General features: G+C 46.2%; 1 protein-coding gene across 3 annotated transcripts in view; it reads left to right on the forward strand.

Moving 5' to 3' along the window:
- RHBDD1 (rhomboid domain containing 1) overlaps window positions 1-14,377 on the forward strand; it is a 136,519-nt gene that overhangs the window by 94,795 nt on the left and 27,347 nt on the right. The window contains exon 7 of one of the 3 annotated variants that reach the window (XM_075570132.1): window positions 9,516-10,003. The exons of the other annotated variants lie outside the window; for them this stretch is intronic. Within the exon in view, the coding sequence (XP_075426247.1) occupies window positions 9,516-9,610 (95 nt within the window). The 3' untranslated portion in view covers window positions 9,611-10,003. Of the gene's footprint in view, window positions 1-9,515; window positions 10,004-14,377 lie in introns of those variants that run through there. 3 annotated transcript variants of the gene reach the window in all.

The raw sequence follows: 14,377 nt of genomic DNA on the forward strand, positions 1-14,377 counted from the left end.
TGGGTCTCACAGTAGACACCATCCAGCTGATGAAGCCCATTCAAATGAATGTCTGTATGGTGCCTGAAGACTTAACACTTCTTCGTAAATATGACCCAAAGTCTGTGAGGATGTTTGTTCTTGTGCCCCTGATTTTCCATTATTGAATTTGTTGTCTGGCTCTGAAATTTCCCAATGGGTTGTTGGAGAAAAGGGGACATTTATCTGCTAGGTCACTTGACATTTCCTTAATGTACATATTACAACTGTGCCCACCTTACCTAGATTATTCCTATGGCCTTTTACAACTTGTTGTAGAATATAAACCACAAGCAGCGTGCAAGGGCTGGATAACCCATTTTAATTTTAAGGGTGCTGCACCCTACGCTGGGTGGGCGGGGCCTTCTCGTGCAGCTGCAGAGGTCTGGAACTCGCTACCGCCAGAGCTCAGGTGTATATCTACCTTACCACTGTTTCGGGGTCGATGTAATTTTTCTCTCTTCTTCCTGGATTCTCCTGTCTAACTAAACAACTGTAGATCATTGTAATTTGTTTAACTGTAAAGTCTTGCGATGCCCCTTAAGTGGAAGCGTGTTTTTTTTCTCAAACACAAATGATGGTGATGTGCTGAAATAAATTTAAAAAAACTTCAATAAATGAATGGCATACAGAGTGGTTTTTTTTGACCTATTAAATGCTTCATGTTTTATCTTCCCTGTTTCTTAGCTTTGTTTACCATCCCAGGTCAATGAAAGTGAAGTGAGGCATTGCTTCTTATGCTTGGTCATGGTGTATGCATTTCATGCTTATTTTACAAACAAGATATTCTCTTATATCTGGAAGAGGCATCTAGTTTGTGGTTACAAGTTGCAGTACACATGGCCAAGACAGGAATAAAAGGAGTGTATACTGGCTTGTAATGTGTTGACCTCCAAACCGTGGTTGATGCGCAACTGCAGAGGTGTGTGCCATTTAACACGCCACTTCATCTCCCTGTTGGGATACCAAAATAATAGTGATTGCTTCAGAGCAGAGTTTCACTGACTTTGCGTCATTACATTCAGAATGTATGATACATTGGCAGCACCATACAAAAAATGATTTGTGATTTAGAACATATACTGGAGTCTTTGTAAGAAGAACGGGGTGCATGCCAACGCATGTACTTAAAAAATGAGTATTCTTATCTGTCCAGGCGAAACATATTCATTCTGCTGTTGGACAATTTGGCACATGCTGCATTAGTATTCTGCGTTACAAAATGACTTACACAATCTTTAAGGTCGATGTAGAAAACCAGCGCAGAAAACAATCAAGAAGACGCAAGCCACACATTTATATAAACCTACTAACATGCATATTTAACTCTGCCGAGGGCATCTCCTGCTTACTTCATAAAGCCTTCATCTTGTCACAGATATTCCCTGAAAATGGCATTATTACAGATGCAGCACTATGGTTGGGCACGTGGCTGCAAGAATGGACTGGTCAACCGTGTGCAATGCCTTGACAGTCCGCAGGCTGTAATGGCCCATCGGGATTAACACAGCGGGGATCCCTGCGTCTGAATGGGACTCCCGCTGTGTGATTCCTACCGGGCTGCTCCTGTCTGTAAGAGACTTGCAGTAAGAGTGAGACTGAATCAGTCACTCTCCCTGTGCGCCTCTAACAGGCGATCGCAGGGATTTTATTTTAATAACAGAGTATTGAAGCAGGGGGTCTCCGGAGTTGAATCTCATTAATTTCAGGTCCAGGGACCCCCTGCGTCCCGAGTTGCAGGCCCCGTTATGGGGTGCCAGTATCCCCGCCATGTTTAAATTATCCCGCGTCACGGACCACGTGACTGGGACATTTAAACAATGCAGGAAGATACCGGTACCCCATAACGGGGCCTATAATTTGGGAAGCAGAGGGGTCCTGAGGCTGAAATGAATGCTGTTCACAGGTCGGAGACCCCCTGCTTCACTACTGTGTTATCAAAATAAAATAAAAGCAGCTTCATTTCCTTAGTGGCTAGCTGATAAGGCAATGAAGGAGTTAAGCCAGAGTACCTGGTTTATTGGAGGTAGAGGTGGTGGGTTTGGGGGTTGTTGCCCCAGGGTGGGTGGTTAGACTGACCGGGAAGGTTGCAGGAGGGGTTAACCCCTTCACTACCTTAGCAGTACTAACCGCTATTGTAATGAAAGGGTTAACCCCTCCCTCTACCCACCCGAGAGGCCAAACCACCCACCCTGGGGCAACTACCCCCTTCACCCACCCCCTCCACCCCAATAAACATTACAATGCAACCACCAATACAATGAGCAACCCCCCTCCCCCCAACACGTAAAGTACAGTAATCAGCAAAATCCCTATTATCCATATCTGTATAATAGCACATTTGCCAATTAAAAAATAAAACATATCCAAAACATTACCCCGCCAGCATATAGTAAATTCAAGTTTTACTTACCCCTGCCAGGATGAAGGCCGCCCTCATCCTCCTCATCTTGCTCTGCATCCTCGTCTTTAGTGGGCACCGACAGTAAAATAAAAAAAAACTAACTACTGACCTGCAATCCCTTAATCACTTTAGCCGTTATTAACCACTATTTTAATTAAGGGGTTATCCCCCCCTCCCATTACCCACCCGAGACGCCTAACCACCCTCCCCGGGGCCGGTATCCCCTTGCATTGTTTAAATCTCCCAGTTACGTGGGCCTTGACGCGGGAGAATTTAAACATGACAGGGATACCGGCACCCCATAACGGGGCCTGTAACTCGGGAAGCACGGGGTCCCCGGCCTGAAATGAATGTGATTCAGCTCCAGAGACCCCCTGCTTCAATACTGTTATCAAAATAAAATAAAAGCCCCGCGAACGCCTGTTAGAGGCGCGCAGCGAGAGTGAGTGATACAGTCTCACTCTTAGTGCGCGTCTCTTACACACAAGTGCAGACCTGTAGGACTCACACAGCGCGAGTCCTATTCAGACACAGGGACCCCCGCTGTGTTATTCCGATGGGCCATTAAATCTCCTTACTGAGACCACGAGCACAGATAAAAAAAATACTGTGCCGCAGCTGATTTAGGGGTGGCAGCGCGACCAACCATAGTGCTGCATCTGTATATAGAGCCGGCTGTATATACAACTCCCACCACGTATGCAATGAAGGCAATCCTATGGTACATTAACATGTACAGCACAAAGGCACAGGGGCTTATTCTAGTAGCTCCAAAGTTGTCATTGCCAAACAGCACAAGTAGCGGAAAGTTCACAAGTAGCGGAATGTTCACAAGTAGCGGAATGTTCACAAGAAGGGGAATGAAATGTGAGAAAAAATGGTAGTCTCTATTGCAAATCACTTCTAAACCGCTTCTAAAAAAGTGACAAACCGCACGGATTGTACTTGCTTTAGAAGCGGAATAACCTGAGGTGGTGCCAACTCCATAATCCATTCCCAGTCTGATTTATGGGTTTTACACTCTCAGCCAAACCCATATTTCAGGCTGTGGATGTAACTCGCGATACCAATCTCTCCCCCATTTAGGTGGCGTGAATAAAAAGTGAGTTTGTAAAAGCGGTTTGCATAACAAAATGCTCAAAGAACTAGATTGGTCATCACTCGAGTCTAGGCGCAAAGTTAACCTTTCCTGTCTTGCCTTCAAATTCTTTATGGGCAAGCTACCCAGCTACCTGAACAAGCTCCTCACCTCTACCACATGCAGCACCTATCACCTGAGATCAGACTCCAAAAGACTGTTCATGGTCCCAAGGCTCAACAAAGTATCCGGCCGCTCCTCCTTCTCTTACCGTGCACCCCAAAACTGGAACAATCTACCAGAGACTCTTACATCCACCACCAGTCTAAGTTCTTTCAAATCTAAGGCTATCACACATTTTAATCTGGTCTGTAACTGTTTCATACGCCCATAATATAAATTATCTTTAACTGTGCATGCAATGTCTTGTATATAATGTATACCCTGCTCATTATGTAACTGTATTTGTAAACATGTATTATTTGTCTTAACTCTGTGCCCAGGACATACTTGAAAACGAGAGGTAACTCTCACATTACTTCCTGGTAAAATATTTTATAAATAAATAATAACTACGACAATAGCCGTTGTGGGCAAAAAATACGAGCGAGAGGCTTTTTTTGACAAACCGATTGGATTGTCAGAGCAAGAGTGAAACCGCTTCTAAAAAAAAAAGGCATTTAGATGCGGATTGGCCTTGCAATAAGGATTTACAGAATAGCACCGCGTGCTAATCCGCTTCTAAAGGGCATTTTAGAAGCGGTTTGTCACACTTCGGAGTTACAAGAATAGGCCCCTATAGAGGTAAGAACACCAGACATAACTAAACATATGGAAAACGTCAAGCCCCAAAGACCATACAATCTAATGGAGTCATTCATCAAAGTTTCCATGCTACACAGCTGGGACTATATTGGTGCAAAAAAACAAGCTATATTTAGCAAATAGGAAAAAAAGAGCATTGAGTGACCATTGCATGTGAACCTTGATAGCATCAGTTTACTTTGATTTCATGTTTAATGGGTCAGCGCTGTCATTTGTTTCCGGGATTAATCTATTGTGTTTGGTGTTGTACAATGTGCCTTGATTGTAGTACTGTACATTTGCAAACACATATACATTACACGTGTAATATACCACAGGATATGACATCAGAGTTTCATTTGCTTTGGAAGCTACAGTAGTGGAATATGCCCTTTGGGTGTCTTTGACCAAGTGGCTTCTATGTTGACGGATCTGGTAAATAGCACATCTTACTATATGTACAAGAGACTATCTGATTGATTGCAGTATATGTCTGATATTATCAGCAGTCGGATAGGACTGTTTGCAGAACTTACAGCTTTCTCTCTTTTCCTGGCTTTGACTCGTTCATTAGCTGTAGAGCAGGGAGTGGCCAACTCCAGTCCTCAAATGCCACCAACAGGTCAGGTATTGGGGATATCCCTGCTTCAGCACAGATGGCTCAATCAGCGATTCAGTTTTCAGCCAACTCCAGTCCAGGGCTGAGCCACCTGTGCTGAAGCAGGGATATCCGCAATACCTGACCTGTTGGTGGCCCTTGAGGACTGGGGTTGACCACCCCTGATGTAGACTGACACAGAACGGAAAAAAAATGTGTAGCAACACAGTAACAATAGGACTTTTTAGTTCTGAATTCACAACTGGATTAGAGAAGAAAAACACACACGTGTAACCCCGTGAGCTTTCACTTGTTGGCCTGCTTTGGATGGAACCTGATGTGACACAGAAACTGCTAGATGCGGCAGAGTAATCCCTGATTTTGAAACCAGCCAGACAATAAACAACTCCATAACATTCAGTACAGCAGCTTCTGTAGTGCCCATCTGTTTCAAAATAAGCCTAATTCTGCTTACTATGTGGAAAGCTCTGCTGACTGGCGCTTGTCCTAGTTTTCTTGTATGTACCCAGAGAAGGACTCTGGTGCCCTCTGCTGGAATACATGTGGTAAAACGCACCAATTCCAGTTTACTTCACTGCTATGCCACTTAGAGTTGTGGCTCATTGTTAAGTACTACTTTTGGCTGACCTGCAGTAAGCCAGATCCAAGTACTTAACAGGGGGGGGAGGGGGGGGAGGGGGGGGTTTGATCAATGGTCTGAAAACTGCAGACTCCGGAACATTAGCCTGCGGAAGTCCCTCTATCCGTTGGTCAAACAGCCAACATGAGCCTTTGTGAGGAGGCTGTGTGAGGTCTCTCGTATTGGTATTCAGTACACGGAGGAAGGATTGTTGTAGACTACCCACAACAAGGAACTCTGGCATTCTGATTACCATGCTTGTTACACCCACAAATACTAAAACTTACCTAGTCTTAGATTGTAAGCGCCTTTGAGCAGGGTCTTCCTTACCAACTGTGCCTGTATATGTTAGCGCTGTCATGTTATTGTTTTTACATTGTTTTTCTCGCTATGCACTATCCCGTCTCTTGCATTCTGCTCAAGGATGTATTCTCTCTACCAATTTTGTATCTAAAGCCCTCTCCTACCTTAAATTTCTCTCACTCACTGCCCCACACTGCGGGAATGCCCTTCCCCTCAATATCCGACTAGCACCCTCTCTATCCACATTTTAGACCCACCTCAAAACACAACTGCTTCAAGAAGCATATGAATAGCTCCGTGGCTGATACTATACACCGCATACATAAACCTTGGCCCTTTGCAGAAGCACTTACCGGAAGACGCTCCTATGGTCTCTGTACGTTCTTCCTACTTACAAATTAGATTGTAAGCTCTTCGGAGCAGGGACTCCTTTCCCTAAATGTTACTTTTATTTCTGAAGTGCTTCTTCCCATTATGAGTTATTTGTATTATTTGTTATTTATATTATTAGGTCTCGTGTATTACTGCTGTGAAGCGCTATGTACATTAATGGCGCTATATAAATAAAGACATACATACATCACGTTGGATTGTGCTGTGGAATATGTTGGCACATGATAAATAAATGCTAATAATAATAGTGCCAGGTGTTGACTGTCCTGTATTTGGACACTGTCCAGTATACAATTACAGGTAATACTGGACATGTATATGGGTGTATACCGGTATTACCTATCTGGACATAATGACCTGACCGACTTGGGGTGCCACGGGATTTTCCCTAGCAGGGCTGCTGCTAGGGGGCTAGGCAGCTTCTTTCATCCTGATTGGCTGCTGCTGGGTAATGTAACTAAATCAGGAGGTGGTGTCATGAGCCCAGGGGTGGGGCCAAGGAGAGGAGGAAACTGTATGGAGCGGAGAGGGGTGTGTCTGCGTCGCACCCTTCACTATTGTGTCCGGTATTTTTGGAGAAGCCACCTGGAGGCCCTAATAGTCACCAGTAGATTAGTAAGTAGCACAGGTTCACAAAAAATTCCCAATATCCTAAAAATGTACATTTCCTTTTATGGTGACATTGGATATAGCTTGTAAATACGCAACACCTTCACATGTGGAACATTAACTCAAACTACATTGGACATTCAAAGGCAATATAATGTCAAAGGTATACTCCAAAAGGGATAAAACATAATCCAATAGCAAGATGTAGAGACGAGGACCCCCAATAACGCACAAAAATATTGTACGGGAAAAAACTGAGACAAGACGGGGAAAAAAAAAGAGTTTGCACTGAACCATATATCTCAAAAAATGTATTTAGCAAAATTTGGTAAACAATCCAAAGGTAAAAATAATACAAACAATAATAATCAAAAAACATATAAATACAATAATATACAACTAAAGGGCAAAGGGCCGACAGCTGAGAAATCCTCAACATTTCGGGAAACAACCCTTTTTATTAAGAGGATTTCTCAGGTGTGTCGACCTTCACTGTATATTATCGTATTTGTCTTTTTTATTGTATTATTCTTAGTTTTGGATTATTTAGCAAACTTTGCTAAACACATTTTTGGAGATATATGGTTGAGTGCAGACGCTTTTTCTTATTGTCTGAGGTTTTTTTTTTTCCCCCATACTATTTTTTTTGGTGAATATAATAACAAAGGGCATTAAAAAAAAAAAAAAAAAAAAAAAAAAAAAAAAAAAAAAGCCGCAAGATAACCATTAATCATAACAACGATGATACATTTATTCCCGATTAAGTACAGCTGTGCGAAACACGTCGCGGTCACCTTACATAGTTACATAGTAGATGAGGTAGAAAAAAGACGTACGTCCATCAAGTTCAACCTGTGCTAAATGTAGACAACAGATACTTTATCCTATATCTATACTTACTTATTGATCCAGAGGAAGGAAAACAAAACCCCCAGTGACATATCATCCAAGCCTGACGTCAAGAATTGGCAATCGGATTACTCCCTGGATCAACATCCTTCCCATGTTACTTATTTGGTATATCCCTGTATACCTTTCCTTTCTAAAAAGATGTCCAACCTTCATAATGATATTTCTTTACTGATCTCCGGTGCGCTCTGCGTTTCTCTGCTACATTTACTAATAGTGCCTGTTCTCAGAAGGGTATTGCTGCACATTTCTCTTAATGAGAGATAACGAAAAGGTAGAAATACGAGTGAATTTATTAATACTTACCAGCCGTTAAACTACTTAATGTGGTGGTTATCTCGACTCGCTAACAGTGTCTGTCCACATAGGCCACTAACTGTTTGACATAAAAGGGCATCACCTTAACTATAACACAAGATAATACTGTAACAACAAATGGAGTCACCTATCATCTAAAGCAGGGGTGCGCAACTCCAGTCCTCAAGCACCCTCCACCCCCCAACAGGTCAGGCTTTCAGGATATCTTTGACTGAGCCTCTGAGCCACCTGTGCTAAAGCAGGGACTGACTGAGCCATCTGTGCTGACGCAGGAACTCATTGGCCCACCTATACTGAAGCAGGGATATCCTGAAAACCTGGTCTGTTGAGGGGGGCTTGAGGACTGGAGTTGAGCACTCCTCCTCTAAAGTCCGTTAAGCAGTTGATGCGGGAGCTTAACCATATCATCTAAAGCAGGGGTGCTCAACTCCAGTCCTCAAGCCCCCCTCAACTCCCAACAGGTCAGGCTTTCAGGATATCTTTGACTGAGCCTCTGAGCACCCTGTGCTGAAGCAGGGACTGACATACATTAGTTATGTTTTTTGTATTAGTTAAGTCATACCTGAACTTGGCAGTGCTCCAATCCGGAGGGCTTTTTCAGCATTTAATGATTAAGCACCAAATCACATGATTTTGTAACTCACTGCTCCATTTGATCGGAGTAACGATAAGACTGATATAACTTCACGTTACTGAAAGATTACACAAATGTATGCCATAATATTGTGACATTACGTTTATTCTAATTAGATGTATTTTGAGCATTCTTTTTGCATATACTGTAAGTAGCTTTAGGTATTCCAGATTAAGAGAACATACCGTCCAAACTTAGCTTAACAGCTGTCAGTGGATGCCTAAGAGTATTTGTATTGTAGGTGTAATCCTTTTCTTGGAATATCAAGCTAAGTTATGGCGAGTAAAAAAGTGACCAAAACCGAAACCAGCGTACAGACAATACCACTTGTGAGCACATTCACATATCTTCAACAGATCCACTAACCTGGCTTCCCCCATTATCTCCTAGCATACAATGCTTTCACTGCCACCAGGGATTCTGGGTAATGACATGCAAATGATCACCCAGTGTGTCACTTTTTGCTTTATAAAAATGATGCCTGCCATTTTACACAGTGTTCACAGCAATGCATGGGTCACTAAAGTGTATGCTCAGCGGACAAGCACTTCTGTAACCCAGGTTGTGCTGTCATCACGGGAAAAACAGGTTGGTGGATCCGCCTGACGTGTGAATGTGATCGTAAGTGCTATATTAATTTGAACATTAGGGAATTTCTTGTTAGTGAAGGCGTGACATTATTACAGTCTTACGATTGTGTGTACACGGTGTAGCTGCACTGTTGGTGTCTGTGTATCCATTTAATTATTTACATGTAGATGTTGCGGTCAAAATACTTAATTGGGATCATTTGTGTTTACATTTTAGAAGGGCAGAGGAGGACCCAACCAGATGCCCCTGGGATCCCATCAGAACAACCCTCTGCAGAAGAAATTAGAAGACGAAGATTGAACAGATACTGATATCTCAGCCCTCTTATGAATGACTTGGTCCAGTCTCTTAGCATGCACGGTCTTTTTACGTAGATCAGGGGCGCTCAACCCCAGTCCTCCAGCCCCCAAACAGGTCAGGTTTTCAGGATATCCAAGCTTCAGAACAGGTGGCTAAATCAGAGGCTGAGTCAAAGACTGACCTGTTGGGGGTGCTCGAGGACTGGAGTTGAGCCCCCCTGCCTTAGATCAAACTGATGCTGCACATTCTAAATTATTTTTGTACTTTGTAAGAAACTTCCATAATCTCCTTACAAACGCTTCTTTTCAGCGTGGAATATATAAGGGAGAATTTTGTACTTTCTTTCCCCATACATTGTAAAACCACAAAACGTTATTAAATATAAACTTTTTTTGTAAACAACACTTTCAGTTTGTGCAAGTTATTTTGTCCCAAAAAGTAATTTTTTAAATCCCTGTCGGGGTGCTCGGGGAACACGAGTTCCTTAGAACCCTGGTTGAAAAACACTGCTCTACCACTGATAATGAGCATGTTGTAATATAAAGCATTCTCAGTGTAAGGGGGTCACCCCCGGTTCCCCTGATCTTCCTTTGCCCCCTGCCTTACCCCTGTGGCAGTGAGGGAAGGGGATGGCGACTTCTCCCGGTGGGCGCCGCCATCTTGGTTGTGGCGCGAGGTTTGCGCAATGCGCAGAAGTTGGCAAGGGTAGCGGTGGCCATTACAAGTTTGCAGGAGCTCTGGGAGGTTGCACAGGCGCAGTTAAGCGTAGCGGCGGCCATTACAGCTTCGCACAGGCGCAGGAGAGATTGCGCACGCTGTTCCCATAGGAAAGAGGTCCTGAGTGGATTACGATTCCCAGCAGCCTCTGGGGACTGCCCTTTCACCTCTATCACATGCAGTCAGACAGCCACTAAGGCTGACAGATTCTCATGCTGCAAAGAAGATACAATGTTGTGTGCAGACAGGGATTGTTCAATGAGGCTGAGGACACAGAGAGGGAAAAAAGGGGGGCAGAGAGCTGCGAGCTTATGCCCTAGGCCAGAAATCCCCAGGCTAGAGTTGAGGCCCTGACTCCCCACTAGTGAGGGTGGGTGTTCATAGGGACAGCCTCTTAGGTAAGGACCCTGTGCCCTTCAGCTGTGTGCTAGGCAGGGACCTAGTGACAGTACCTGTGCAGTTCCTTAGTGCAGGAAGAGAGAGAGGCCCTGCTGCAGTTCTTTAGTGCAGGGACCCAGTGAAAGGGTTTGCTGCATGTTCCTGTGTGCGGTGTTGCTGATCCAGAGACTGTCCTTACGGTGGGACGTCCGGCTGGACCCCATCCCACGCGGAGCTACAGATCAGCGCTGGACCAAGCGACGCCGGTAGACCCTTTGCGAAGACACCCAGGTGTAGAGACACCTGGGCAGGTATTTACAACCTTCCACACGTGCACCAACTTTAACTTGCTCCTCACATGTGACAGGCCTGTTCACACACTTGGGTGGGCTTGGACTCTTTGGACACGGGGTTGGGAAGGAGGTTATAGCCCAGTTAGGGGCAAGGTTATAGTTGCCAGCTAGTGGCAGAGGGTGGTACATATATCTTGTTGTGTATTGCTGATGTATGTGTTAAGTTACATTCTGCATATAGTAAAGACTGTTGCTATTTTACATCTAGTGTATGTGTTCATTTGTATGTGTCCTGTGAGGAACAACTCCCGCTCTGCTGGGAGCCATCGCAGGTGGAGGCGCTGCACCATATAGTAGTAGTAAGAGTAATTCACCCCAGGTTCCCCGTGGCGGAAGCTCAGCCCTCCTGGTTGCCAAACAGGTACAGCACCACACTGATAAGTAGTCAGATACACCTACCCACCTCAATCTCACCTAGGGTGGGGGTAAGAGGGCTACATTTGGAGGCGCTGCTGAGAGCCAGACCTGGGGTGCCCGTACTCAGTAAATTATGTTGTTCTCATTATCATTGCCATCCTGCCAAGAAGTGTACGAATGGGCATTAAAGGGGCAAGTCCCGCCCTCACAAACCCTTGCTGTAGGACGAGTTCCTGCTGACACTCCCTCCAGTGATATTTGCTTAATATTGGGTCAGTACCCTGGCTTATGGGGTGCAAAAGTCTTAGGCCGCTGCGTAGATGCCGACGGAGTGTGGTGCTCAGTGTTGGTGAGGGCCGAACAAGATTTAATAAGAGAAGGAGGCCCATCCAAAATATTGCTCCATGGAACCCTCACTAAAGTATGGTGTCCTGTTATCTACCCTGAAATGCCAGGAAAACCTGAGGCCACACCAGAAGGCTACCCCCCTATCTATGCAGAGAGCCCTAGTGTAATTGCGGAGACTGTGATTAAAATGGAGGCTCCCTCAAGCAGGGAGTCACACCTAAGATGGCGGCTCCCGCCAAGTCGGGAGAGCACCAGGACTGTGCAAGAAATTGTTGCAGAGTATTGTCCGGGTTGGGCGCGAAAACCAGAGCCTCGCCCCTGCACTGTGAGTAGCTCAGCACAGAGTCAGAACCACTCCTTGAAAGAGGGTGCTCCGCCTCTGGAGTCCACCAGGGGGAGCCAGCACAAGGATGCTCACTCAGTAACTGCTGTCTCCACTAAGGACAGTACAGGATGCAGCGAACCACATCCTCAGTTGTATGGTGTTTGGCCAGCAGAGGGACTTTATGTAACATTTATTTTGTGCCCGTGCATACAGAAAGACCTTAAACTCTCCGGTGGTATGAACTTTGATCCCTATCAGCGACCACGAGGGGTTCAGGTAGTGAAAGTCGAAGGAAAAAGGTACGTCAGGTGTCTATGCCCCACGTGTGATTTTCCAGATGGTGAATTGAGCTGGGGACCCAAGTGTGCCTGCTGCGAGGCACAGTTCCTAAAACCAGTGCTGCTGTGTGCTACGGAACCCGCAGAGGAAGATGCAGCTAACCAACCTACCTCAACTACGGAGGGCCCGTGCGCCCTAACCGCGGTTCCAGATTCGGTTCTAATGCCGGAACCACAGATGAAAAGTGAAGCTGAGGACAAAGAACACTTTGCCTCGCCTGCTATGGGCCCGTGTGCCCTACTACGGCCAGTCCGGCCTAAGATGATGGTACCGTCGGTCCTAGGCTTGGGATCAGTACCTAACAACGACAAGGGTGAGTTGACTGCCCCAGGGGTGTCGAGTGTGAGCTTCCAGGTGACCGCGGAGCACGGTAGCTCCTTAAGTCTGGCCACCAGGACGATTGGCTCCACTCGGCATTGCATCCTGGCGGAGGTGTCCCCCTTAGAAGACCACTGTCCAGTGGTGCGAGTGGACCAGTACCCACCGCCTATCGTCCAGGCGAAGAGAAAAGTCAGCCCCATCGTGATGTCCAGTGCCGCCATAAGTACTACCGTAACTGAACTAAGTGTGAGCCCGTGCGCTTCAACCCAATTGGTCTCAGGATTGGGATCCAACGCTCCCGAGTGTCCAGAAAGTGGGTGGACTTCCCCAGAAGTGTTGGGGACAGGTCCCAAGACAGCCGAGGTGGGAACTGACTGCGTCCCCGAGGACCTGTTGGCCACCGTGAATCACCGCAGTGGTGAGGCACCAACCCTTTACCCCCTCCAGGATGTGGTAAAGACATTGAGTACCGAGACTTTGCTAATCGCTCGCTTCCCAGTGGAAGCCTCCCAAGTGCTTAAGGACAAGGACTGTGTTGTTAGTGATCCAGTGAAATTTGCCTCCTCTAAGTGCGACATGGAGCGTTTCATTCGCCGTGTGGTGGACCGAGGAAAAGATCAAGACCTCCTGGCCTACCGCATCCATGCCGCAGATGGCCAGGTAAAGGTCTGGCCAAGAGACACTGTGCTATTCCTTCCACCAGGGGGAGGAAGTAGTACGGAACCAGTGACTGTTACCCCAGAGCATGATTTCCAAGAGATTACCCAGGCAGAGGCTCACAAAAGTCAAAGTGAGGTACCCCCACATTATCAGTTAGGGGCACCCCACCATTGGTCTCAGCAAGCAGCTAACACTCAGCTGGCCTCGGGTATTACTGTGGTTGTTATGTGGTGTAACAATTCATACAAAGCATATGTGATAAGTTGTATATATCATGCCCTGCATTTTTTTTATATAACTTTGTGCTGGGTGACTCTGTCCTCCAAGCGGGGACGTTGGTATTTTCACCAGGGGAAGAGTGTAAGGGAGTCACCCCCGGTTCCCCTGATCTTCCTTTGCCCCCTGCCTTACCCCTGTGGCAGTGGGGGAAGGGGACGGCGACTTCTCCCGGTGGGCGCCGCCATCTTGGTTGTGGCGCGAGGTTTGCGCAATGTGCAGAGGTTGGGAAGGGTAGCGGTAGCCATTACAAGTGTGCATGAGCTCTGGGAGGTTGCGCAGGCGCAGTTAAGCATAGCGGCGGCCATTACAGCTTCGCACAGGCGCAGGAGAGATTGCGCACGCGGTTCCCATAGGAAAGAGGCCCTGAGTGGACTACGATTCCCAGCAGCCTTTGGGGACTGCCCTTTCACCTCTATCACATGCAGTCAGACAGCCACTAAGGCTGACAGATTCTCATGCTGCAAAGAAGATACAATGTTGTGTGCAGACAGGGATTGTTCAGTGAGACTGAGGACACAGAGAGGGAAAGAAGGGGGGCAGAGAGCTGCGAGCTTATGCCCTAGGCCAGAAATCCCCAGGCTAGAGTTGAGGCCCTGACTCCCCACTAGTGAGGGTGGGTGTTCATAGGAACAGCCCCTTAGGTAAGGACCCTGTGCCCTTCAGCTGTGTGCTAGGCAGGGACCTAGTGACAGTACCTGTGC

The sequence above is a fragment of the Ascaphus truei genome, chromosome 14 (genome assembly GCF_040206685.1).
Source record: "Ascaphus truei isolate aAscTru1 chromosome 14, aAscTru1.hap1, whole genome shotgun sequence".
In the NCBI taxonomy this organism is placed as follows: domain Eukaryota; kingdom Metazoa; phylum Chordata; class Amphibia; order Anura; family Ascaphidae; genus Ascaphus; species Ascaphus truei.